At 42.1% G+C, this 16,851-nt stretch overlaps 1 protein-coding gene across 2 annotated transcripts in view; it reads right to left on the reverse strand.

Moving 5' to 3' along the window:
• stim2b (stromal interaction molecule 2b) overlaps positions 1-16,851 on the reverse strand; it is a 43,232-nt gene extending 26,381 nt beyond the window's left edge. For both annotated transcript variants that reach the window (XM_051375441.1, XM_051375440.1), the window contains exon 1: positions 16,601-16,851. In XM_051375441.1, the coding sequence (XP_051231401.1) occupies positions 16,601-16,733 (133 nt within the window). In that variant the 5' untranslated portion in view covers positions 16,734-16,851. The remainder of the gene's footprint in view (positions 1-16,600) is intronic.

Consider the following 16,851-nt stretch of genomic DNA (forward strand, 5'->3'; position numbering starts at 1 on the left):
GTTTACATAGCCTGCTGTTTGCATAGCATGCACATCTATTTGGCTGTTTGGTTATTTAAACAGGCACAAAACTCACATGCTTTCCTTGTGTTTTACATACACACAGAGACACACACACAAAGATGGCTGCACATCCTATTGTGAATCTCTGTTTAACTTTAAGTCTTTTGTTTTGCAGAGACATCAGAATTGATAACAGCATACTTTTATAAGCAACTTTCTATGATGTTGATCTTTTTGTTACATGTCATTTCTTTCTATAGCGGTGGCCTAATTCTGTTCTGCACGTGTGTAGAACCCTTCATGAAACTTATCTTCTGAAGCTCAGAGGGAAAAAAAGATAATTCGAAGATAAGACAAAAAAAGTAATGCTGTCATTCACTGACAGTATTTAAGCTGGGCTACCTAGTGTGCACTTTAGAAATGTGACAGCACGAGCCTTTCCTTCCCTGCCGTCCTATTTTTGAGTATGTTTCAGTATGTTTTGGGACATTTGCCAGCACTACAATGAGTAACCATGTGACAGGAAGTGGCCGTCAGTGACCCGCAGCATTCCGGGGGGACGCACGCAAAAAATCAAAACAGACGAGCGAAGCAGTCCCAAAAGATGACAAAATTGGAAAGCGCTGGGTTATTTTTAACCCATCAGGCTTCCACTTGTCAGGATGTAAAAGCCCAACAATGGCAGAGGTCTCCCTTGCTCAAACACACGCATAAGCGGATGTTAGGAACACACACACACGAGCGCACAGCAGGCAAACACAAGCAGGAAAAGCATGTTGTACAGTAATTCACTTTGCCATAACTCACAAATGTGTGCGAGCTGTCACAGAGGGCGGCAGGTTTGGTTCAAAAGAATCTGATAACAAAAGCATTTACCTGTCAGCTGCTACCTTTAAAGTGAATCCCAACACTTCAAAATAGGCGGGGTTTTTTTGCACAATATATGCATGCCATTGAGAAGGTTCTGTCTCTATTTTCATTGAAAGCTGTTAAGTAGGAGACAGGACAAGAAGACATGGAGGAATGTTTGTCTGATGTGCTTTACAGTCATTTTTTTGGAGGGACTTCCTTGAACCTGATCCCCTGAGACATGCGGACATTGTGCTTAAACATCTGAATAGATAGCTCACAGCTCACCAAGCCCACTGCGTTCTGGGTGTTTGGTGTGTGCAAGTGTTCGAGAACGACATCTTCACAGAGTGTCAGACGCTTTCTCACGCAGGTTTGATGTGGCAATGTGAGTGACAGCACAGGAGTAAAATTAGTTTTCTTGCATTCAGATTATCTTATGTGCTCTTATTCAACTCAGTTCACTCTTTTAAGTATTTCATTTTAACAGACATATACTGTAGTTTACTAGATTTTGAGTCAATCCCACACACACCGCCCTGCTTCTGTGAACACTCAGTAAAGTAATGCACCAAATGTGTATTAACCCGCAGCAGTAAGTAGTCCCCAACAAATGCAATGTACTACTGATGAGTAAAACTAATGTCTAATTGTCACAGGAAATTACAACTCTTTTTAAAAAAATATTTGCGTCCCACTGAATTTTTCTTTAGAACCGAATAGGCTTGACTGACTGCCACAGGCAGTGTAGGTAAGTCTAAAAGTACTGAGAGATTTCTTGACAATAAAGGAACAATAAGGAGACAGTAAAGAGGTTGTGTCAGTTCCTCTGCATGTTCATGGACCATTTTGCTGATATGCTTCTTAGAAGAAGAAATGCACAGCACAATATAAGGGATGAAACTTAGATTGAAGTTTTGGAATTCACGCCGAACATTTTCAAAAAGTCTAAATCATTTAAGTCAAAATAAGTGCAGCTGCTTGGTCCCACAGAGGAAGCCGAGCTCAGAGCTCCAACAGTAGCAGAGTGAGTTCTCCATCTGGGAGAAGAAGGACACAAATCCCCTCTCCACTTCAAACCCGATCTTGGATGAGGAGCCAGATTCAGTGTAAGAGTATCTGTGCGGTGGGACGGGAGCGGGCGGGTGTGGGCAGAGGCGACGTGGAATTAAGACAGCAGGATATGATGGGGTTGACATGCAACTCTGGGGAGCCGGGGGGGGGGGCGCTGATGGCTTCTTCTTACCCGCAAATTGCTCAAGTTTTCTCCGTGTCCTCAGCTATTTCCTGCTCACACTCAGACACACATTGTCTCCCTCTCATGAGAACAGACACAGCAGACATGTCACAGACATCAAAGACCTTGCATGCACACATACGTGCTCTTGAGTGTCTAGCATGGTGCCGAATGGCAGCACAGCCGGCGGCAGACTCAACGAGTCGGACCAGGATGGAGTAACGCGGAAGCAGATTGCAGGAACATGTCAGCAAACATGCCACATGGCTAAAACAGATGACAGTAAGCTCACTCTCCCCGTTTCACCTCTTCATATTTCAGCCTTCTGACATATCTTAGATACTCACAGAACAAAGGCTGGGGTCAAACAGTCATTCTCTTAGTGGTGGAAGCCTAATTAGGCCAGTTTTAGCCTTAAAAATCTTAAATATAGTTGAAAACACCCAAAAGCCATAACAGAATTTTATTTTAAATGAACCTTATATGTCATGCTTCTTTCCCCCAACAAGCGTGTGCATATGCTCTCATACATACAGTATGAGGAGTCAATTGGGCAGCTCCAGCATGTATGTAGCCTCAAAGCTTCACACAGACTGCAAGACTAACATGATCCTATGCCCTGTCCTCTTTTCACTCAATGCTCCAATCACAGCCGCAATATAGCGCTCTATATTTACCTTCAGCTATTTTATTTGGCTGTCCTAATTCTCTGTGTGAAATTGCGATATAGTGCCCTCAAAAATTCCCACAGTATCTTATTTTATAGACAACAAAATGAATGTTGTGTGACTCTACATTGGTTCTTTAACAGATGTGTCCAAAATCTTAACTTAGAGATAGTGTTTTTTAGGAATAAGTGAATGTGCCACCAGATAAGGAAGACACTGCAAAGAGTAAAATGAATAAAAAGATGTAGGCCTAACCCTCATAAGAAAATCCCATTTGGTTGATTTGAACAAAAAATGATTAAAAAAAGATTTAAAAGGTAAAATTGGCACCTGAAAACATATTCCCTGTCACAAAATTTATATTTAGATTAAATTTACTGCAGCTTCCTCAGGTTGGGTAAACTGGATGTGAAGCTTACGATTGGTCAATTATTGGAAGACTCAATTTCACCTTTAAACATCCAGAGAAATGCAGTGTATTTCTATAATGGTGACACAGACGATGCCAGATATTCTGCAATTAACAATACAGGTCAGCTGGAAACAGAATAGAGCGAAATGCTTTTGAGCTCTGAAGACAATGTGTCTTTTCTCTCAGGAAAACATCTGCCGTCTCGATCAGGAACACTTCAGCATGTCAGACACTTGGCCTTGAACCTTTTTCTTCTTCCAGTCTCGCTACATGACCCCTTTTGCGCTGATGTAACAATGGCGGCTACAAGTTGAGGCGACCTGCAGCTTGGATGTCGCCCAGCTCTCTGCACAGCGAAGTGCACCTTCCTCCAAACAGTATATTACCACACCGTGTCAGCAGTTCATTAGATCCACAGCCACCGTGCCAAACTCCTATCAGCTTTCGACGCGTTTATGATGTATGCTCTTACCATATGGATGATGAGGGAGGTGTATGTTCTTATAAAGTCTTGTATTTTATTAATTGCCTCAGCAGCCACGAGTTAGGCAACCTTTGCTCACATGTCTGCCCCTCCGTCTAACGACTATTTAAAAGTCATATGTCTGTGAGTCTCGTGAATAAGGCTAATAAAAGAAACCCGTAATTGCACTGTATTCAGTACACATAATTAGATGCTCTAAATTGTGTGAAAGTCAAGGGGGCGGAGGAATGTGATGTCAATGTGCACCAGACTTGTCCCCTGTAACCAGTGCCCATATGGCAGTGTCATAAGTCAAGCTGACGGGTCAGTATTAAAGGCAAGTAAATAAAGCTTCTGGAGAGTCTACCATTTCAGCTCATCAGCAGCCATTAATAAGACACAAATATCATTAGCTGCCTACAAATGCCACCAGCTATCACAGAGAGTTGAAGAGGGGGAGAGAGGGCAAGGGAGAGAAAAAAAAAGTTGAAGATGAAGAAACAAGATACAGAAAGTGTCTGTATGTTACTCTCAGTTTGCACAAGCTCTTAAACCGAGTGCACATTTTAAAACTGACCTCCTTCACTTATTCAACAGAGTGACACAGGAAACATAAAAAAAACAAGCTCAAGGCTTTGATGAAGGGGGGGAGAAAAAATCAAACATGATTTCAAAAAGAAAGCATTATTCATATCATTTATTTGCTGCTATGCTGCCAGGTGAGCTTGCGAACTCCCCTCGGGCATGACATCGGTAAGCAAACACAAAAGCACATTGCCAAAACGTTAACACGTAATTACTTCATGTGGGTGTCAAAACCTTTTTAAACCACAAGCATCAATGAACATGATACAGGTTTCTTAAGAGCCACCTACACGGAGCCAGTCCCATTTCCAGCCAAAACAAAGTCTTGCAAAACCACACACACACTAAGCTACATGCATCCAGGCTCCGGCCGTTCGACATGTCTCGACTAAACCTGATCCACTGTTAACTGTATTATCTTTGTCGCAATTTACTGAATGCAAGAGGCAAACAGTACAGGTGGAGGCAGAGCTGCATCAACTCAGGCGGGGCAGCGAAGGAGGGAAACTAGTGTGACGTTTCAGCATGTGAATAGAAATCTGATTTCTAAAAGTTGACTCCAAAACACATAAAATACTTCACAGATAATAAGCCTTCTGCTTCCCTATCTTGGGTTCAATAAGGGATAGGGAGCTCTAAGTCTTCGACCTGTTGAACCCAGTCATTTCCACTGAAACAGAGTATCCCTAACTCATTTAAACCACCTTAATGGGCATCAGTAATCCTTTGCTTAGGCCACAGCTTAAAAGAGCAAAACGTGTGGAGGCCCATCAAGTCTGATCTAAAAACTTCCAGAAAAGGAGACGCTCCTTGCGCCCGGGCGTCCCAGGAATGTTTCAATAACAGCCACGGACACGAGATGTGTGATATATGCACCAGAGGAAGAGAAAAAAAAGCAGTAGTGGAGGATGAAAAGAGGCAGAGCGCTCGTTTAATTAGCTTGCTCGGCCTCCGACATGCTCTTGCGGATAGAAGGTTAATGGATTGTATGTCTATAGAAAGCGAGACGGGGAGCAGACGGTTAGCTTGAGAAAGAGATCACAAGCTAGAGTTCAACATTTAACAATGCACACTGAAAAGCATTGTGAAGAACATGCACTGGTCATGCAACGTTGTGTAAGCAGTGTTTAGCAGGCGAAATCAATTATTTTAATCCAAATCATACACACAAGGAAAATGCAGCCTGGATAACCCCAACTGGGATTAAGTGTTCCCCATGTGTGTCCTAGCCTGAGGAAAGGAAAGCTGAGGGTTAAGACTCTCCCACTGGACTTCTGAGAAGCCTCTCTTTTAGGATATGGTACCTCGTGTTCCCTGACCTTGTCAAAAATTGCCTAAACAAATAAAAGAAACAAACCGGACGTGTATGGGAGCAAATACCATCTGTAATCATTTCAATCTTATAAACAGCTGAACACCAAATTGGGAAGTTCAGTCAGTAATGAATACTTAAAGGGTAATTCTGGTCATTTTTAAATCTGGGCCCTGTTATTATATATAGGAGTCTAAATAACTAATAGGTACGAAAAAGGTCTATTTCTGTAGGGATACTTTCAATAACGCTGTCTGACACAATCAGACCGTGCCAAAATAGTGGACGTACTTTTGACGGACGCATTTGTCCCCTCAGCTGCCGGCTAAGGCAATCTACTGGACTAACATGCATTAGTCAGTTAGAACCGAAAATAAGTTAAAAAAAACAATGCCCAGGTTAAAAAAAAACTGAAGTTACCCCTAAATGTGAACCAAAACTAAATTTATAGCATTCAAATACTTTATTTTGAAAAGCACCCTAGTTGGAATTTATGTTGCCTTTTAATTTCGCCTTTTTGAACAATCGAGTTGGTCAGTATCATTTGACCAACTTGGTTGTTATTAAATAATAATAAATTGATCCTATTTGAAATATCTACCACTAATTCAGATAAAAAGCTTTTGAAAATGAAAACAGATGGTTTTCAGTGTAAAATAATTCAAGCATTACATTCTGTAGTATTTGCAGTCAGTTTCCACATTAGCATTCAGTAGTGGTTTAATGTCATAATAAGACAGCTGAAGATAGACAGGAAAGGGGGCCAGAGAGAGGGGATGGCACGCAGCAAAGGGCCGCAGATCGGATTCGAACCCTGGGCCGCTGCAGCAAGGACTCCAGTCGCCAGTTCTACCCACTGAGCTAACCGGGCGCCCGACAACTGCAGTTTTAACCACACGGCTCCTGGTTTATCAGGCCTATCTTTCAGATATAAAGTATTATATTACAAGCACATTGTCACAAAAGAAGCCTGAGCTCATTAGTGGCATGAAAACGGTGAAAGGAAAATATTTGCACCTTCAAAAAAAAAAAAAAAAGCAGGTGAAGAGCGGTTAAAGAAACAAAATACTGCACACTGCTCTTGCTTAGTGTAAGATTTATTATGACTAATGTTTACATCTTGTCGGATATGTTGTTGGACTGTCAGAACCCACGGCTCAGACCTCTGCATGGCCTTGAAAAAGAAAGATTTAAAATGACATTTATGTGAAGGAAAGAAACATTGAGAACAGCCTGTTCAAACTTTCCCTGCTGCCTTTAAGCTTACAAGGTTTGTCAAAACAAGCTGATGTCTTAGTGCTCAGTGAGCGAGGACACAGGTTTTTTTTTTTTTTTTATCATTTTTTTAAAAGTGGCCCCTAGAAGATGAATCTAATGGTTTTGGACACTTCTGTCACCGTGCTAGCGTGGGAATGTCTCGGTCGGGAGATTTGTAGCTGACAGCAGACAGCAGGTTTGGATCTCCGCCAGCTTCCTGTGTATGTCTTTTACCTTCCTGCTTGACAGGATTCTGATGGGGTTTTCTTTTTTTTTTTTAAACTCAGTGCTCCTAACTATGGACGCCAGTATGGAAGCGAAGAATAATCGGCACACTTCAGACAATAGCAAAGTAAATTCGCGGAGTTAAATCCAAACAACGATACCTATCAAATCTGAACAAAAGAAAGCAGCTGAGTTATGCAAGTTATGCAATATAGAGGATTAACGGCGGCAACACAAAGACAAAATGTCAACATGTTGTGTTTGTTACTGGCAATAAGGTTACCAACTGCATCTCACAACAAAACCTGAGCCACTGTCTCTGATGTAAAACAGAGCAGAAACAAATCATGCGCAGACAGAAGGGCCTAAACCTTTGGTAGACCTTTGACCCACTCGCTGCTGAAGAGACAGGAGAAGAAAGCAAATGAAAGTCATTCTGTTGTTATCGGGACCTTTGATGTTGTAATATAAACTGGGCTCATTTGGGAACAGCTCAAGAGAAGGCCAAGTGGCTCCTGAGGACCCACCTGTTGGTCCGGACATGTTACTGTTAGCAGCACTGTGACGGATTAGCAGTCCAACCAAGACATGAGGGGGGGGGGAGGATAAAAAAACAACTGCTTGATGGTTGGATCTCGTGTTTCTTTTTTTTACTAGTCTTCAAGTTTACATTCACTGGGAGTTTCTCAAGGCTGATTTTTATAGCTCATGCGATCAATAAGAATCTATTTAATCAATGGAAAGCAACCCTGGAAATCCTATAAAACATTAAAGCTGCATTAACTGATATGTTTGGTCATGTGGGGGCAGCAGAAAGACGTGCTAAACCCAGCACATATTATAAGTAAACAGTTACTTATTTACACATCCAGCAGATGTGGAGCAAAATTAGCATTTGTTTAAAGTTGTGTTTATGGCTAATGTAACATACTCAAATATTCACTCTCTAGCTCTTCTGCTGTGTTTTGGTCTCTACCAACTCCAGAGGCCTCTGTTCTGCTAAATGCTCCACTATGTTCACCAGCTAACTCTGTATGTCTCTTGTTTGTTGGTGCTTCATCTGGATACAACACTGATGAGTAGACTCTAATAAGAATGCTCTCAGAAGCAACAAGAGAATGCATCCTAACGCTGCTTTTTATTTATTACATTTGCATCCGGGTCTCCCAATTATGTTTGGTCTCGACTTGTGTATTAGCTTGTTATGAGCACAGGTCAGCGCACCAACGTTGGCGGAGACAGACTTGAGAAGGGACGGCATACCAAAGAAATCCACACCGCTCTTTGCCCCTTTTGCCCAGCCACCAGCATCACGTGCCCTTTGCCAGGGAAAGTCCCTGAAATCAGAGGGGACTGGTCCTCACTCCAAAATCTAACTTTAAATCCCACCCAAATACATACATATATATGTATACAGAATATAGATCTGTAAATCGCTCGGCTGATTTGCTGTGTCGCTAAAATGTGAAATCTGTTCATCTTTCACTGACTTCCACAGGTAGTCTCACATTGGAAAACAAAAAGGGAAAAGATAGAATTTGTAGCTTAAATCTCATGAAGCTCAAAACAAATAAAATGTAATATTTCGCTTGCAGCACTGAGAATACAAATGCTTCAGTAAATACATGTGATTAGCCAGGAAATGACATGCAAAGCGAGAAAGCCGCTGTGACACTTTTAGGCCTCTGTGAAGGGCATGGCATTGGCTTCTTCCTGTGTTAAGGTGACGAGTATTATCACAGCAGGATGCCACTCACATAACAGGACGAGGCTGTGACCCCTATCAACCTTTTATTCTGTAAACGCGTAGAGCTGAAACAGTGAATTTCGTTCTGTGTCTTATGGATGCAACTAACGGGTACTGCTACAATAAGACCATTCGTTGTGTACTGTATAAAATGTCAGAAAACTGTAAAAAAAAAAAAAAAAAAATGGCCAGAGGAAGTGAGAAAGAAAAGGGGAACCTAGACCAATTTATTTTTCAACATATGTGTTTGCATTTAAATATCCTTAATTTCTGCCCATCGGCATGTAGTGTTGCCAGCTTGGGTGCATCCGTTCCGAAGGGCTCACCCAGCTAGGCGCCCATGCATTGCCAACTTGGGGGATCAACACCTTGAAGTGTGGCGGGGCAGGACAACAATAGCCCCCTCTGGACTCGGTGAGGGCAGACAGTTATGCTACTGTAGGCCACTCGCAGCAGTGAAACACTGCACAGCTGAGTACAGTGACCTACATCTCTTACTGAGGCGCTTTCTGCATGAGTGAATCAGCTTACTGACTGCTAGTGTTGTCTGCTTATGAATGAATTATCTACAAAAGGATACATTAGAGATTTGAAAGTATAAAACAAGGATTTGTTTCAGCGCAAGTTATCTGGCACTGACACGAAGTTTGAGAAGAAATTATGCAACGGAAGTTTTGATTTAAAGCAACTAATATGTCTTAGAAGTAGGGATGAGCGTTGATATCGGCACACCATTGTATCGGCCGGTAAAGGCTTCAAAATTAAGCCATTCCTTCTGATGTGACATGCTGATACGCTGACGTTTTAATGATACTTTTAACTAAATACTTGACGCTGTGTCAGCCAGCACGAGGGTGCCCACAAGTCTCCAGTGTGGAGGTCTTTTAAAAAGTTTCCCAAACGGATAGCAAAGATGCTATTTGCAATGATTGCGCACCGTCGGCCATTCTTTCAACATGACTCGCCTTAAGAGCTGTCATCGCGGTCGTTAACATCGTTTTTCAGTCCTTAAACAAAGCTTAAAACTATGACCGTGACCACCCCAGGACCAATGGCATAATCAGAAACTCATGGAGTGTATTGCTCTAGACAGCCAGCCGTTTTTCAATAGTTGAAGATGTCGGGATTTGTGGACTACGTTCAGCCACTACATGTTCCCCAATCGTAGCTATCTTTTGGATGTGGCCTTACCTGAGGGGTGTCATCCTCTTTTGGAATCAATTTATTCAGTTAATACATTATTGAGTCGAAGCAATGGTCTGTAAAGCATGTGTAGCCTACTAATTTGGGCTCATTTATTATTATATAACAGCGTGAAAAAGAGCACACTATGTCCATCGGTGTTGTTTCATTTACCATCACATGATCCCTGATGATTTACTTGTTTTGGTAGGTCAGATTTGCTCCGGTTGTTATCAGGATTGTTTCAGGGAGACATGTGGGATGAATGTTAACAGTTCAAATGTGAATGTGTGGATCTATTTTATGTCTGCCCCTGCAATCACAATAGGAGTAGGCATATTAATATGTTAATTCCACTACAGGAGAGTCTTGATTGTCTCTGCAATTAGATTGAAAAAAATATGTGCATGTATCAGCCAAAATGAGCTGGAAAATGTTGGATATTGGCAAAAATCTAATATCATCAGCAGCACTATTAAATAGCTGCATCTTAGTGAAGCAAAAAAATGAACAATAGCTCCTCAAAGCAACTTAACATTGCCTACATGTCAGTGACTCAGGTCATTGATTGTCTCAGCACTTGTTAGTGACTTCAACTCCAATCTCTGCTATCTGCCATGGCTGGTGACAGTGGGCACAGTGGGGTAAACCATTAAATTAAGCTCCATTATCTCCCCGGTGAGCCCAGTTGAAAGTCAGGCTGGTCTCACTTATAATAAGTTAAATCTGAACATGCCGTGTCAATGTCAGTACTGGGTCAGCAGCAGCCACAACAGGGAGCATGATGGAAAATGCAAATGGAAAACCTTTCCCAGTGGTTTTATAAATACACCGGGGGGGAGGGGGGGGTCTTTTCTGATTGGTGACCGGCCTCATTAGGTTGGATCACCACCCTAAAGCCCCTGATTGAGATGGGCAGCAGCTGTCCACTTTTGGGTGAAGCCGACTGGGCAACTGAGCGGCGTCAGTGCAACACCGGCCTTTTGTTTGAGGTTATTAATGATCTTTAACTGAGTCCATGCTCTCTTTTGACAGGTGGATTTCATATTTAAGCTGTATTAATTGATTTTTGGGGGGGCAGGAACAAGCTGTAAACACAATACTGACATCATGAATCATGTTTCTGGGGACCTAATCCAAATCTCTGGAGTCTAATACTCGGTTTTGGTCTCCACCTGAGGGAAATGTCCGTCTTTTAATCCTCTAAATGCGCTGCTATTAAGCTATTACTAACAGCTAGTTGCTAACTTTGCCTGTCTGCCATTTGGTGCTGTGCAGATAGCGTACAGTGGGTTTATCAGAGGGTTTTTTTTTGCTAAAAACAGCTACCCACTGTGGTTGTGAACGAGGTTGATGAGAGTGGTGAGGCTGAACCCAAATATTGGTATATACAGTATATATAAAGTTGCTGTCCATAAAACCAAAATGACATAAAAGATGCTAAAAGTATGGAGCGTTTTAGAATCTGTCATCTGAGAGAAACTGCATTCTCTCTCTCTGCGACCTCTTTTATTACACATAACAATTTGATCCACTGTTGTAATAAAAATATCTATTAGTGCAGCTTTAAATAATGAAATTTGCAAATATTTTTTAAAATAATGCATTTAGCTCACTTCTCATAAAAGTAGCTGTTCTGGCTTAGTTGCAGGCTTTTGGGTAAAGTTTGATTTCTGAAGCATAGTCATATTTTTTTTTTTCTTCTTGGCTAATGAAGAACTCTTCAGAACAGTATGTTCTAGTCGGGGAAAGGAAGTGGCTTTGCTGGTTGAGCTGTGCAACACAGAACCTGGACATTATGACTCGCTCCACGTTCGCTCTTGACACTCTGTCACTATTAGCCCCCGGAGCGAACCCAAAACTCACTCTAAGGCAGTAAGTAGGAAAAGCCTGGCTTCCCTCAAGCGTGTGTGTGTGTGTGTGTGTGTGTGTGTGTGTGTGTGTGTGTGTGTTGATGGAACAGAGGCCAGCCAGCAGCGACGGAAGTACCACAAAATGCAAAATCCCTATGCTCCCTGTAGTACTTGAGCAAGCACTGGCGAGATAGGTAAATGTTGTACCACCCCCCTTTCCAAACAAATCTCTTTATTAATGCAGTAACTCTGCTCTGAGATAGCCAATGTCACCTCTGATTTAGCTATATGAACGAAACAATATTAAGTGAGGACAGTGTGTGACAAGCAGAGTGTGAGAAAGGTCTCCTCGTGTTTTCTTTACTGCATTTGAGTCTTTGTAATTGAACCTGCGGCAGTCAGTTTCTGCATCTGTAAGTTACGTAAAGCTTATGCTAAATGGAGGTCCTGTATCTGAGACAACTATCATCCAGCAGGCACATTACTTGAGAACTGGATGTTCCCTTTAGCCAGGGGGAAGGGCTTTGTTTGTTGAAACGCCAAACAAGCTAAGTACACACCACCATTAAAACAAGGGAAGACCACGTTCACATTCAACCCATCCAACAACAACAAATGCCTCATCTTCTTTTTAATTTTTAGCATGTTTTGTCTAAAATTTCTAACCCCCTTTTTTCTTCCTCAAGGTCCACAGAGATGATTTATGATTCATATTGTTTGCATCTGCTCTGAATTTGGCCCATGTTTAAATAAAACACTCAATTTGATGCATACTGCAGTGCATGCAAGTGGGTTTACAATAAATCAGGAACCCCTACGCAACCGAAAAGGCCCACTATGAGGAACAAAGGCCTGAAAGATGTCATACTACTTCAACTCTGATGGACTGCAAAATGAGTGTAACACCAGCCCAAAAACAACTCTACGCCGTGACATTCGATTCAAATCATGTGCAGCTGGTTATCTGCAACACTGAAATCAATTACTACTTCAGCGCCTGTCTATCTTTGTCTTTGCTCCTGAAAGACCAAAAAATCTGCCATTTTCCTTTTTTTAAATGACATATCTCTTCTGGACCTCAGCTAGTTTTGGTTGCAGAAATAACCAACTATTAACTATGGTACAATTATCTGAATCTAATCTACACAAGGATGACTCTTTAGCCATGTTGGTGTTAAAATGTAACATTTTATATCCAAATTTGTACACTTTTCAGACCTGACACCACTCATTTCCCATCAAAGATGACAACTGCTCATGTACAACAAATTGCACTCTTCCATCACCATCCCCTGCTTTATGTCTTTGTTCTGCTCTTTTGAAGATCCTAAATCACAAGGGAGCTTGGCCTGACCCACCAAATGTTAAACCCAACCCCCCTGCCCCCAAGGGTCTCAACCCATGACCACTCACAGCATGCTAAATGGCAGCTTTGAACCCTTAACTGCTTCAATGACAACAACAGCCCCATCTCTAACCTCATTTGCCTGGGCAAGAGATCCCTTCAGTACTACTGGATGGCACACACTGAAGTATGTGTGTGTGTTTGTGTGTTTGTGTCTGTGTCTGTGTGTGTGTGTGTGTGCGTGTGTGCAAATATACCTGCAGGCAAAAGAATAGTCATTCGCAAATATAAGTGCTCAGCAATGTAACCTCATTTCTGAACATACAAGAGTAAGTGTTACTCGTATCATTAAAGCCACACTATATAAGTTATAATGCTACATGCTAAACTAGAGTTCAGCTAAACTACAGTTTTAGCATTTGGCTGAAATTCTAAGCCACAGCAACAGTAGCACAAGATTTATCTAAAGCTAGCTTACATTAACTAACGCTCACAAAGACAAACTGAGGCCGTAGCAACAAAACCCCCTCAGTGTATTGAACTGAGCAATGGTGCCTTTCATTCCCAGTGAATTCAACTTTTTCATTTGTAAGAGGAACAATGAGTTATTTCTTCTCTCAAAAGTTACACAGTCATCCTCTGAAGCTTTAAAAAAAAACAAAAAAAACACAACACAATTCAAGATTCACCGAGGCAGCTGTTAATCTGCCGTTAATAAAGGGAACTCTGCATATACAGGAGCTACATGAACACACACACACACACACACACACACACACACACACACACACACACAGTTGTGTTTTCCTCTCCTGACGCCAAGACCAGTGAAAAGGCAGCTGACCTTTCCAGGGAGCCGGCTGGGAAATGGGTAACACTGCGGTCATGTTTACTGACACTGTATTAAGTCACCACTATCTCCACTGCACTTCATTGTTTGCAGGGAGAGAGGGCTCGCATCGTCCCCTGGCCGTGTTTACACTGCCGAGCTGTTGTGTGCACGTTTGCCTTATTAATCAATGTATATATCCCCGGTTTATTTTCAGGAGCCGCCTCGTGCTTGTAAACGGACAGTCATGAATGCTTAACAGCTATCTGGAGCGAGGTTTATTGCTTTCTCCAGCAGCCTTAATAGACAGGCAGGGGTGGATGTGTTAGATGAACATGAATATAGAGATGAGTCTACAGACTTCCACTTACAGGGCTTTTGTGTGTCTTTAGCTGCAGCGCCTAACTGTGTTCTGTCAATGTTGGCAGTAAAATACAACCTGTATTTGTTCAAACAGCCCAAAGTGCTAAAGTTTACCTTTATTGAATCTATGCAAAAAAAAAAAAAACTGACATGTTTGACTTATCCTTTATGGGTAGGGTATGTAAGGGGAGGGAAGTGACGGATCTGCTGCAGGTAAATGTTTCATTAAACACACTTGTATAAGTAAGAACTAGGTTTGAGCCTGAAGGTTTGTTTTTGGTCTCAGAAATTGTGAGAGAGAAAATTCTTCTGGAAATGTTCTGGGTCTTTAAGCGACATTTGGTTGACCTTCATCAGTGGGTGGAGCTTGGAGGGGAGATCATAATCGGTGTGTTCTTTTCAAGGCTAGTCAGCTGTACCATCTCCTTGACAAGTGAGCAAACCTCAACTTCTGATGGAGGCCAAGAGATGCAGCTAAAAGCTTGCAGCTAGTTAGCTAATAGCTTAGCATAAAGACCGGAAACAGACAATTTTACCTGCACCTCTAAAGCTCACTAATTCAAAAACACCTTCTATATTGTTCTTTTGATCCGTGCATACGCAAATTCCCCGTCTAATTCTTGGCTGGGACCGGCGACTTCCTGGACTCTCCTCTGGTTGCCCGGCAACTGGTCTCAGCTAAAAAATAGTCTCTTGGCAAGAAAGTGAATAAGCATATTTCCCAAAATGTCAAACTATTCCTTTAGATCCTGCTTTGTGTTTGGAGCTTTGTATTGTTTCGGAGCTCAGTTAACAAAGACAGCTGAGTTGTAACAAACCGTCCCGTGCATAAAAAGAAGTAAAAAGCTTCAAGTACAACCTTAAAAAAAAAAAAAATCTCTGCAGGGTTGTCAGAATAGGTTGGCAAAAATGGCGTTTTTGAAAATATCTCTATGAATGTCCAATCCTGTTTCCTATCCACCAGTTATACCTTGAGTCTTGTTTGACCTTAGTCTATAGTCACTTTCAATCACACTGACAATAATGGAGGCCGTCTCTGTGTGGATGAAAACAAGTGGTTCCCGTAGTGAAAGCAGAACCTCGATGAAAAGGAAAGGAAGCAATCCACATCTTAAATAACATAAAACAACACAAACCCCCGCTAATAGACTGAAACATTAGCTTACTAACATATCAGCATGGCATTATTCAGATATCTCTGATAGTATCTGATTCATTCACACACTATCAGACACTGCACTGTATATGTATGCCTCCATATATACATACACCCTTACACTTATTTGTGGCCTTATATGTCAATGTATACGACTGTGTGCATATGTACATTTACACATGCACACATCCTTTGTATCGGTCTGTATCCTGAAGATAGGCCTTATCCACATGTTTAAACGTACATTTTAAAATCAAAACCACGGACATGAGCTGCAAATTAGCTTCAGATACATACCTTGTCTACATTATATCTGTTGCCAAACGTCTACCCGTGTAGCAATGCTTATCTGAATCGTCCCTCTTAAATAATCAAACATATAAAAACAAAAGAAATAAAGCTTTCTACACATTTTTCTCTCCATTCCTGGGCTTTTGATCGTGGGTTTGAGGCACCTGGCATGCACAAAAGCCTGTTAAGCGAACAACCAATCAATATTTCCTGGTTGAAACAGATGCAAATAGATGGAAATCCTCCTCTCATTAGGTTATGTCAATAGCACAATTTCAGAGGGGGGTCACCTGTGGCCTTCCTGGCAATGATCAGCACCTACTGATGTAAACAGAGGGCATTTAGCCGGGGCTCCCTTTGATTAGAAGGGACCTGACATGCATGGATTTATGGATTGATCCCATGAAGATCTGTATCCCATCTCTCACCACTAACACCCTTGGTGACACATGAAGGGCACCATTACAGTAAAATACCCGTGCCCTCTGTGAGGATGCATCCTGCATTCCTGTCATGTCATGCATTCCTCAGCAATGTACAGTGGGGGGGAGAGGATGATGGGGGGAGGTAAAAAAAAAAAAAAAAAGGGAAAAAAGGTGTATGTCGACATTGAATGCATCACTTTCCACTAAAGCCCCTGCGTAGGGCATTCCTCGGCTTTCCCGAGAAAGCCACAGGGAACAGGATGATGAGGGGGAGAGGGGAGAGAGATAGAGAGAGAGAGAGAGAGAGGGAGAGGGAGAGGGAGAGGGAGGTGGGGGGTAATACTGTACATGCGTAAATACATAGGAGACACTTGTATCCGACATGGATTACTGCTTACCTGTGGTGGCTACGTTTGCAGCATCAGATGTCTGGCTGGGTAGATCATTCGAGTAAGTGCACTCCAAGCCCAGTACCGCATAGATGACGAGTCCACGTAGCAAAACATTCAATACCTTGTGGATGTAACTCATGGTGGAAAAAAACACGAGGTAAAAAAAAAAATGTAGTCTTTCGTATCCGTGGGACTGGGAGTGGGGATGAAGGTTTAAAGCACAAGGTGGTGGTGGTGGTGGTGGTGGGGGATGGGGG

The sequence above is a fragment of the Dicentrarchus labrax genome, unplaced genomic scaffold, assembly GCF_905237075.1.
Source record: "Dicentrarchus labrax unplaced genomic scaffold, dlabrax2021, whole genome shotgun sequence".
In the NCBI taxonomy this organism is placed as follows: Eukaryota; Metazoa; Chordata; class Actinopteri; family Moronidae; genus Dicentrarchus; species Dicentrarchus labrax.